The sequence below is a fragment of the Chelonoidis abingdonii genome, chromosome 16, assembly GCF_003597395.2.
Source record: "Chelonoidis abingdonii isolate Lonesome George chromosome 16, CheloAbing_2.0, whole genome shotgun sequence".
Lineage (NCBI taxonomy): Eukaryota > Metazoa > Chordata > Testudines > Testudinidae > Chelonoidis > Chelonoidis abingdonii.
Window position 1 is genome coordinate 27295852 of NC_133784.1, and position 11483 is coordinate 27307334.

The 11483-nt window shown below is 42.4% G+C and overlaps 1 protein-coding gene across 2 annotated transcripts in view; it reads left to right on the plus strand.

The window, feature by feature from the left end:
- Positions 1-1806: 1806 nt before the first annotated feature.
- IPPK (inositol-pentakisphosphate 2-kinase) overlaps positions 1807-11483 on the plus strand; it is a 100636-nt gene continuing 90959 nt past the window's right edge. Inside the window, exon 1 of one of the 2 annotated variants that reach the window (XM_075072796.1) lies at positions 1807-2055. In XM_075072796.1, coding sequence (XP_074928897.1) covers positions 1975-2055 — 81 coding nt within the window. In that variant the 5' untranslated portion in view covers positions 1807-1974. The remainder of the gene's footprint in view (positions 2056-11483) is intronic. The other variant, XM_075072795.1, reaches the window with a different exon arrangement.

Sequence of the window (11483 nt, forward strand, 5' to 3'; positions counted from 1 at the left end):
AAAGGGGAAACAAGAAAAAATGTATTTTAAGGTATTTGTATTGTGAAGCACTTCAAAAGCCTCACAACACCTCTGTAAGGTAGGTGATTACTCATTTAAAGATGAGTATCCTGAAGCATAAGAGGTTACATGTCCTTCACACAGTGAAGAAGGGGAAACGAGAAGTTGTGGCTCCCTGACATCTGCTGTACCCATGAGGCAACAATATATGCAGAGAACAACTCCAGTAATCTCCAATATCTGTCTTAAAGGACACGTAGATAATCAGAGTATGTGATACATATAGTTTGACCGCTGTAAACTTTTTGTATTCAGAGAATATAAACAAATTTTGTATAAATTAAAATTCAGATACTGGGAATTTATGTGTTCCCCTTGTCTCAGAAGTATAAGGGTGTGTGGCTTCTAGTATTTGTAGTCCCAGCAGCAATAACAAATTTGCACTAATCACTCACTGTTTGCGGAGGGTGCAACTACCATTAAAAGAGCAGCTTTGTTTTTGATCTTGTGATTATAGCTCTATATATGGAAAAAAAATCAAACACTGAGAGATACCATGCTATCCCTAAGATATTTGAGTTTCTCATGGGGTTGTGTGTAACACCGGCCTCCTGGTTGGCTCTCCAGGGGTGAAAACATGAATATGGACAGACTCCTTGTCAAGCACAAACAGTATCGGCAAGAAATCTGCTGGACCAGTAATAAAGTGAGCTTCCTGTATAGGACATTCAGTTCCTCTTGAAAAGTGATTTGTGAGAAAATCAGCTTTCTTTTTCAAAAAACACATATTTTTTGGCCCTTATGGTTGTGAAGAAAAACAAAAAAATATGGCTACAGTGCACTCTGAAGGCTCAAAAAGCAGAAGGCAAATAAAAAGAACCCCCAAAATATTTTTTAAAATATGATTTTAAAACCAACCATAGTTTTTAAAGATCCCGACTTGGGATTAATTTTTTTTTAAAGATTTGTGAGTGGTTAATACTAGAAACTTTCCGATGACAGAGCTGCTGCTGTTTCACCACATTAGGAATGAGGACAGCTCACACGCTAGGAGTAGCCTTTCCTACATTGCGCTTCAGGGTTGTAGATTTAATATCACACAGCAATAGTCCTTGCTCCAATCAAGCATAGTCACGGGGATGTTCTTTGTGACTCATTAAACAACGGAAGTCCAGAGGGGCCCACTTTGAAGCTTATGTGGAGCACCTTGCAAAAGGTGTCCATCCCTTTACACTGTGATTCAGAAGCGGTCACACTGGGAGGCGTGGGGTAGCCCGCACGATGTGCCCCTCCTAACTCTGTGTGACAAGCTGCCAGTGGGCGCATGCTAGAGGGTGCTCCATACCCTTGAGAACATGCCCTACCATGGACTGACCCCCTCCTCCACATGTCACCCAGGAAGTGCCCGTTCTGCTCGGACAGTCCGATCTGCGGGGGTGGCAGTGCTAAAGCGTCCCCCAAAGACCAACACTCCCATTTCATTGTAGCCCCCCCACCCACTTGCCCATGCTCATGTTCTGAACCCGACCCCCAGACTCCCTCGGAATGAAAAATAGGAGCCCGCCCATGCCCCCACTAAAGATGGCGGACAAACTAGATCAGCCCCATATCGAATCCTCTCAGTGAAAGTGGAACGACGGCGTCCCACTAACCCAGCCTCTGCCCTAATCAAAGATGGCGTCTGTTGAGGCGCAGACTTAACCCAAGATGGCTGCTGACTGCCAACCAATCGCGAGCCTCTGGGCTGCCGGCTCAGGCTAGGGTTGTGTGAGCCCCGGCCACCCCTTAACCTAGCCGGCGGAGGGCGGGACTTCCTGTGGGAACCGGGCTGCTTGCAGGGGGTGTGGGAGAGCGTGAACACCAGATGGTTGATTCGTAAGCGTTCGCTCAGAAGAACCACGGGGCCGGCGGGAGGGGGACGGAGACCTGCCCGTCGCCCGACGGGGACTGAGGAGGGGGCAGCCCGGGCGGGGGATGGACGCAGAGAAGATGGATGAGAATGAATGGAAATACCACGGGGAAGGGAACAAGAGCCTCGTCGTCTCCCACAGCCAGGTACGGGGGGCCGGAACCCTTCCCCCGCTCGGGGGGCCTGGCTCTGGCTCGCGCCCCGTGCGGGGCTGGTAACGGCTGCCGGGGGTGGCGGCTTGGGCCGCTTCGCTGTCGCTGTTACGCACGAGCTGCTCCGAGCCCCTCCGACGCGCCAGGGGTCGGAGGGCGCAGGTTAGAGGCCATGGCCCCCGTGCTTAACGGGGTCCCTGCTCAGAGGACAGGGAAGCCGGGAGTGGGCCCTAGGGGAGTCCCACGGCCTGTCGCCCTGTATGGAGGGGGAGCAGCGAAGCTTGCGAGGGTGTGTGTGGGTGGGTAATGTCCCCCACTGAGGGAGGGGAAAGTAAACCCCTAAATAAATTATCCTCCGCACTTTCACCTGTAGAGGGGCAGCAAGGGGTGGGAGATTCAGGGAATTTTACTCCTTTTTGTAGTGGGAGACGGAGGTCTGTGGAATGGGTGAAGCTACAGGGAAATTGCATCCGCTCCCAATACACTCATCTGAGAAGGGGAGCTGTAGGATGAAGTCCTAGGACAAGTCTCCTCTGCTGCCTCTCTTTGTAGACATAGAGAACTAGGATTACGTTTGAAAAGTGGTTTATTCCTTTGTTCTCATTCATGCCTTTAAAATATTCCAAATTTTTCCACACACAACCCGCCCTCCCCCAGGTGGAGAGAGGGAGACTTTGCCTGGTGCTTTTTTTCATTTCGTGTACAGGTAGTTTACCATTCTAATCATGTATCTAGGCTCTCATCTCCTGGTTTTCTTCCCTCGGATGGGGTGTGGTCTGGAGTGGAACTTTGCCACAACTGTGGAAGGAGCTAGCACAGATTGTTTACCTGGCATTTAAACCTGCTGCCTTCCTTAAAGTCTGCACCTCCTTTTAAGAAAGAAAAGGACCTGATGAGTAGTCATTTACTATATTTTTGGCAGGGAAATGTGGGGGAAAGCTCCAGGGAAAATCTGTTACCTTATATTGTGGGTGAGGGAGGGAGGGAGAATGAATAAAGATGTGGAAAAACATTTTAAGGGGTGACAGAGGAGCACTAGTAATATCTCCTTCCCCCTCTCCACTAGAGAGAATTGAATTTGTGGCTAAGGCAATAGACTGGGATTAAGGAGATTTGGGTTTTGCTTTTGGCTCTGTCATAGACTTCATCTATGAAGAAAAAAGCATGTCACTTAATCTCTGTGCCTCCATTTTCCATCTGTAAAAAGGGAATAAATCCATACCTCACTGGGGAATTGTGAGAATAAATTCATTAACCTTATATGCTCAGACACTGGCGATGAACACCGTAGAAAAGCTTATAAATACCTAGGTGTATTCTGTACTGGATTAAAAAGGTGTGCAGTCATTTTACTGCTGCCAGGATATTATTACTCTTCTTCACTTCTCGTTTGCTGTTCATTTTCATTTATTGCAATTATTAGGCATCAGAACTTTATACATGCTTTTAAGACAAATATATTAGTGATTCTGGCAAGGTTTCTGTAGCTTGTATACTATGTCATTGGTAACCTTGTATGCTAATTCCAGCATGGATATAAGTGGCTGTTATTTTCCAAGATATCTCTTATCTTCTGATACTGTTCATAGATTTAAAACAGCCTGTTTTACTATTGGTAAGACAGAGATGACCAAAGACAAGAGGAATTTGTGTAAGCATTTATGGTTTGAGCTGATAGTCCTTAAAGCTTGCTCCACCTGTATTTTTACTGGTCCAGGACTGAATATATCAGGTTCTAATTCAGACCGGTGCAATTGCTTTTTTCCTTGTAATGTATTAATCAGCTTAGCTAATGAGAATTCAAAATCATACATAAAAATGTGCTAAGGCTATTGTGGCACCTATTTTTATTTCTTCCCTTATGTTGAAAATTTTCATAAATAAGTTACTGAGAGGGTTGAGTATAGATTTGCTCCTTACTTACCATGTTAAGGGTTTTTTTGTGTGCATTTCTTCAAGGTGCAATTTTAAAAATACCAGTACAACATTCAGTAGTTGGATGGTTGGAATCTGAGAAACCGTGCTCCATTGTACTTAAGGGATTACTTATTCCAGGGCCATGATGCATTTTAAACATGTAGAAAGTGTAGAGTCCTGCCTTAAATTCCGTATAACTGTCAAATCTCTCCAACACTACAAAAAAAGTTTGAGATGTTTGCAGTGCAAATGGGAGGATGCATGTTGTTGCTCCAGTACAAACAGCATCATGCCAATGAATCTTGCTTCTTAATATTTAGGTTTGTGGATCACTTTTGAACTATTTTAATTAAAAAAAGTTAGAACATATTAAAGTACTGTTTAAATACTAGTTTAGTTTTGTTGTTGACAATCATTAGTCATATGTGTTGTTGTCATTCTAATAGTCTGTCAGTCAGCCTAGGTGTGTGTTAATGGAAGAGTTGCATACGCAAAGTAGTGACTAAAGTTTTGTTCAGCCCAAGTATGTGTAACATTTTCCTGTATCTCAATTGTGCAAACAGTTGTATCTATGCTTAAATGCAGTTCTTGCTTCACGGTGGGTGATATGTGCATTAACCTAACTTGAGGCTGAAATGCTGCTAAAAAGTCCTTGTCTCTTAAACTTTTTAAACTTGAATGTTAGCATATGACATATCTGTCTTGGGATCATGATTTGGTTGTCCTAGAATATTTGACACATCACTCATTCATAAGCAAGATTGCTTCCACTAGTATGTGCACAATTGTACCTATGTTTGGATTACACTTGCTTAAGGCAAGCCTAATCACACTATGGGTATGGCTACACTGGCACTTTACAGCGCTGCAACTTTCATGCTCAGGGGTGTGAAAAAACACCTCCCTGAGCGCTGCAAGATACAGCGCTGTAAAGCCTCAGTGTAATCAGGGTGGCAGCGCTGGGAGCGTGGCTCCCAGCGCTGCACGCCACACCCGTAGAGGATGTGGTTTACATGCACCGCTGGGAGAGCTCTCTCCCAGCGCTGCCGCTCCGACCACACTCACACTTCAAAGCGCTGCCATGGCAGCGCTTTGAGATTTCAAGTGTAGCCATACCCTATGGTTTTCTCCTGTGCAGTACCAGCGTGGGTAGGAATTGCAGGTATAGAAGGCCCTTCAGTGTGAGTAGTCCCTTTATTACTATCTCACATTTTACCAATCACTCCTTAGGTAGTCTGTCTAGTATTTTTCCCAGGTGGTCTTTTGAAATCTCCCATAAGTTCCGAGCACTGTGTTGTGAACTCTGGAATATGTACCAGAAGGCAATGCAGCTGCAACTATGCAGTGCAACACAAATGTGGATGTTGAGAAACATTTCTTCAGAAAGAGCAGGGTTAGTGTGGGTACCTTGCACCATTGATATACGCACTGGTGCTATCCCATCAGTTCACTTGTCCTGTGGTTCGGCACTTTAGAGGGCCTTAGCAAACCTGTTTTTCTTCCTCACTGCCCCAATTGAGCCAGGAGAATGAGACTTGCAAGGAATTGCTGTAATAAAGGTTTTCTACATTGGAGAATGGTCTCCTTTTTGTGAGCCATGAATTTCTATCAAGTGGGAGTGGTGTCTAACTTGTCAGAAGGGAGCTGCACATCTTTTGTATAGATTTGCATTTTTAACCATTATTTACCAGCATAGATTCCTACACTAAAACTTGAGAGTAATTTTATAAATTAGGCAATCTCTTCTTTAGAAATTCTATATTTCAAACAGGGCTTGAAATAATGAGTGTTTTATATTTCTGCTATAAAAAGAGAGCTTATGAATTCCCTTTTTCCCCCTCAGTGTATATGATCCAGTATGTATGCTTTTGTTTTGGTTTATTGGAACTGATAACTTCTATTCATGTTTTTTGTGTGCATAGGTATATTCTGGTAACCTAATGTTTTGTTTAAAACTACAATTGTAAACAATTGGTTTATGTTTCAAGGCACATGATGATTTAGAGTGGTCCAGAAAAGGAGGGATTTCTCTTACTAGCATGTTTTTGAGGGGGCTTAATAAACCAAAGGATTAATTATTTTGGGAATCTAGGAGAATCAGGATTTTAAGTCCTGACAGTGTGTCTTTGATACCACAATGATAGCTGTATAGTATGCAGAAAAAATACTTTGCTTTCAGTATGGGAAATAATTTTTTGTTTTTTGTTTTTTCCTATGCTTATCTTGAAATCCTTCACTTCAGAGGAAAATATGCTTATGCTTTCTGGGCGTCTTGTTTGAGTTACATGTAAAGATTGTCATGTGACTACTTTTTCTATGTGAAATATATAATACTGTCATCAATATCTTTTTTTATTAATTTAGGAATTAAAATGTCTTCACTGAGAGATCTGGACTTTTTGTCACTTTCATAATAAATGTATGCTCACTGGGATGGTCATTGTTGCTGGGAGACAACTCTCCCAGTGCTCTAAAAACCCCACCTCCATGCGGGGAGTGTGGCTCCCAGCGCTGGTGCACTGTCTACACTGGCGCGTTACAGCGCTGAAATGTACAGTGCTCACGGGGCTATTTTTTCACCTGAGCCAGAAAGTTTCAGCACTGTAAATTGCCAGTGTAGACAAGTCCTAAGTTAGCTAGACAACTTAGTTTGATTTATGAATTAGATACAGCCTTTGCAGTTCAGTTTCCCATTTTTGGAGCACAGGGACTAATACTATTTATTAATTGCCATCTCACTGAGAGACTCAATTTTGCAGATTTTTGTGGCATTTGAGGCGTTAAATTGTGAATGGCTAGGAAGAACCTAAATGTCTACGTTTTGACTCTCTGTGCAACACCATTGTTTCACTGTATAATGTGGGTAAAATGGCCAGCTCCGCAGAATTTAACACTGGAGTTTAAGTCTACAGGTCTCAGCATACAATACTCCATCATGTTCAGAGCAAATTGCAACGTGGTGCATTGTATGCTGGAACTTGTCTTTATGTGGCATCTGTGATTCCATTTTCATGAGAATTCGGAGCAGCCCGCTGGTTCATGTCAAGTCATTAATGAAGCCCTCAGATGGACAAAGTCTGGTTATGTCTGAGTTCGAATGCTTGTCACAAATGCAAAGGCTTACAAAATAAAATAGCAGATGCTATTAGGCATTTTTCTGTTGGCTTGAAAATTCTGGGGGCTTTGAATGTAATGTCAGCATTAGAGGTGGAATTCTAAGATTTAAGAGAAATGATAACACATGTAATGCGATGCCTATGGCAGGTTGGTGCTCGTTAGTTTTTCCTTCAGCCAATATTGATGCTTTACTAATATTAACATTCATGGTAATGTTGTTAATTGAAGTTACGGGTTTTGTGTGTTTGGGAGGGGTTGTAATACAGTATATCATTAGCATGCCGTTTGTCAAACAGTTAGTACTAACATGTGGTGCTAGCAGTAAGGGAAGAAAGGGAGAATTAGCTCGGGTTGCATACATGCTATTCCAAAAGCGCTTTAGACCAGTGGCTCTCAATCCTTCCAGAATATTGTACCCCTTTCAGGAGTCTGATTTGTCTTGTGTACCCTAAATTGCACCTCATTGAAAGCAAGTAGTTTTTAAAAATCAGACACAAAAATACAGACACGTCACAGCACATTATTACTGGGAAAATTGCTTACTTTCTCATTTTACCATATAATTATAAAATAAATCAATTGGAATATAAATATTGTTGTAACATTTCAGTGTATAGTATATAGAACAGTACAGTATAAACAAGGCATTGTCTGTATGGCATTTTAATTTGACTGACTTCACTAGTGCTTTTTATGTAGCCTGTTGTAAAACTAGGCAAATATCTAGATGAGCTGATGTACCTCCTGGAAAACCTCTGCATACTCCCAAAGTACGTGTATTCCTGAGAACCACTGCTTTAGAGGAGAAAATACTGCTGGTGGCTATGATGATCATTTTCTAAAGACTTCTGTTCTGAACCTTTTAGCTTCTTACAAGACTTGCACAAAAACTAGTAACATTATGACTAAAGTCTAAATGATTGATTACTCTGATGCTCAGTGAAGAAGCTGCCATGATTTCAAACCAAAATAGTCTTCATATGTAAACTGTTAACAATATTTATAAACTTAGTATTTCAGCAGCTGATGGTACCAGAGCACTTAAGATTTTTCAGAGATATTGATAATGAAATATGAAGTTGGTGTGCTTTGTAGCTTACTGAAACTTGTTTTCTAAACAGTTAAGGAAGTTATAAATATATAGTATTGTTTCCTACAGGTTAACAGCAGATTTAATAACTAAATACATATTAATGTCTCTTTTTTGAGAGACTACTATGAAATAATTGACTTGTTAGTTACAGCTATGTTTGTTCTTTTGAATGGAGTGTGATGTAGATTTATTTCTTCTGTGTGCCTTTTAAGATCTTTAATTTTCCATGTTATAAGACATAACCCATGAAGATTTTCCAACCCGATCCTGTTCATCCTTGTGCACTTGTGCAGAATTGTCCTATTTATTAATATCTTGAATTTTGAAAACCTGTTTCCTTATTGGCTTATGGTCTCATATTTCTTCTGGTTGCTGTTTTGTGCATTACAGCCCTTTGCATTGAGTGTATTTGAGAAAGGAACTAGATCTTAGGGGTGCCATGCTACAAAGCTATTGTTTTTGCATTGTTGGTTGGCTATTTAATCAAATGTGCAATGAATGCTGTCAATATCGCCTTTTCTTTTTGGGAGAGGAGGTTTAGCTGTTTATAGAATTTTTTTTATTTTTGAAAGAACAGCAAAATAAAGCTCTTGCTTCGTGGCAGTTTGGAGTTTTCAAAGGTGAGTGAAAGACTGAGATTTTTTATGAAAGGAAAAACATTAAGTGAACTCCAAATCTTTGATATAGTATACAGCTCATTTCAAAAGTGAAATGACTTCCAAATCTTCTGAATATTACTTTAGTATCAATACTTCAAAGAAATAGCACCAAAAATGCACAGAGAATATAATTCATGTCAGACTGCAAGTTGAGCATGTTTTTCCTGTTGAAGGAGCTGTGCAAAGTAATCTCAGGCTCCTGTGACTACATATGTACTAAGGCCTAGTCTGTACTACATAGTTAGGCTGATGTGAGTTGCCTTGCTTCAACTGTGTGCATGTGTCTACACTCAAATTTCACTGATGAAGTGCCCTGTTACAGTGATGCAGTAAAACTACCCTCGCTGAGTAGCATAAAGTCATGGTCAACCTAGTGAGGCCCACAGTGTGAGTGTAAATACTACATGGCATATGCTGACCCTAACAGTCTTCCAGCCGTTGTCCCACAATGCCCATTCTGTGCAACAGTGACCACTCTGGTCACAATTTTAAACTGCATTGGTCAGGGGTCACAGAGACTGGAAGCTGTTACCTCCCTCCGAACCTTCTGCATGTTTTTTAAGTGTTTTTTTTTCATGATTGCCCATTTCGGGAAGCACACCTAGCAGCTCACCCTTGTTGTGTGCAACTGACCAGGCAGGCTCTATGCACTAGACCAGGGGTTGGCAACCTTTCAAAGGAGAGCCATTTTCTGGTTTGTCCTTGTCTTTGACCAAAATATTTCAAGAGCTGCATCACACGCAAAGCTACTTGTAGAGTTAGAATTTATCTACTACTAATAATTGAATATATTAAAATTATTACTACTCACCAGTACTTCTAATGTGACTTCTGCCATTTGAATTTGAATATTAAACAGGAGAGGGCTCCAGGCTGGTGCAGGGGATTGGGTGCAGGAGGGGCTGTGGGGTCTGGGAGGGAGTTGGGTGCAGGGAGGGGGTTCTGACCTGGAGCAGTGGGTTGGGGTGTGGGAGGGGGTGTGAGGTACAGGTTCTGACCAGGAGGCACTTACCAATGGGAGTTGCGGGGGCGATGCTTATGGATATGGATAGTGCACCGAGACCCGCTGTCCCCTGCCCCAAGGGGTGCACAGAAATGTGCCACCAGCCAGTCGCTTCCAGGAGCGGCTTGAGGCCAGAGCCCTTATGTGCCACTGGCCAGAAGCTGCCTGTGGTAAGCACCGTCCGGCCAGAGTCTACACCTTGCACCCCCTCAAAAAACAACTGCCTGCAAGGGGGTAGCCAAAGAGCCACATGTGACTCCGGAGCCACAGGTTGCCGCCCCCTGCATTAGAGACACTCCTTCCTGGTCAGTTGGACAGTTGCTTAGGAAGTACTGGATCTCCTGGGCCTGTGGGCAGAAGAGGCTACGAGAGCACAGTCACAAACCAGCTGTAGAAAAGTGGACTTTTATGAGGAGATTGGATGGGGGATTCAACTAAAGGGGTATGGCAGGGTTTAGCAGCAGTGGCATGTGAAAGCGAAGGAACTTTGCCTGGGATACCACAAGGCCAGGGAGTACAACAGTAGATCTGGTACTGAGCTACAGACTGCCATTTCTACAAGGAAATGCATGCCATAGTCGGTGGAGTTTTTAAACTAAGGGCTGGGGGAAAGCTGAGAAGTGCGGAGGAGCACATGATTTGGATATCCCATAGGGGAGGATCTGTTAATATTGAGTCTCTGTGTCCTAGTGAGGACAAGAGGATGGAAAATGATAAAACACAGGCAGGGTCTGATCGTAAACAGTCAAATAAGAGTCCCATTCAGTTACATGTAATGGAAACAGCTAAAAGGAGACAAGTTTTTAAAGTGGTTATATACCAATGTTAGAAGTCTAAATAATAAAATGGGTAAACTGGAGTGCCTCATATTAAATCAGAATATTGATATAGTAGGCAACACAGAAACGTGGTGGAATGAAGATAGTCAATTGGATACAGTAATACCAGGGTACAAAATATATCGGAAGATCATGCTGGTGGGCGAATGACATTATATGTGAAAGAAAGCATAGAATCAGATGAAGTAAAAATCATGAATGATTTCATAATGACTGTATAGAATCCCTATGGATAGAAATTCCACGCTCTAATAATAAGAATATAGTGGTAGGGATATATTACCAACCACCTAACCAGGATGGTGATAGTGACTGTGAAATGCACGGGGAGATTAGAGAGGCTATTAAAAAAAAAAAAAACACAACCCCCCCCCCTCAATAATAATGGAGGATTTAAATAATCCCAGTATTGACTGGGTATGTGCTCAGGGTAGGATGCAGATATAAAGTTTCTTGACACTAAATGACTGTTCTTGGACCATCTGGTCCTAGACACCAGAGGAGAGGCAATTGATCTAGTACAAGTGGAGCACAGTTAAGTTTAGGGTGAATATAGCTGGAGACAGGTATATCCCAAATTTGAACCTTAGCGTCAAAATATGGGTACTAGCATGAATCCTCTAAGCTTAATTACCAGCTTAGATCTGATAGGCTGCCACCAATCAGGGACTCTGAGTGCCGATAAACTCTGGTCTCCCAAAACCTTCCCTGGGGACCTCCCAAGAGCCAGAACCCCCTGGATCTTATACAAGGAAAGTAAACTCTTTCCCTCCCTAGGTTACCCAGGAAAGATA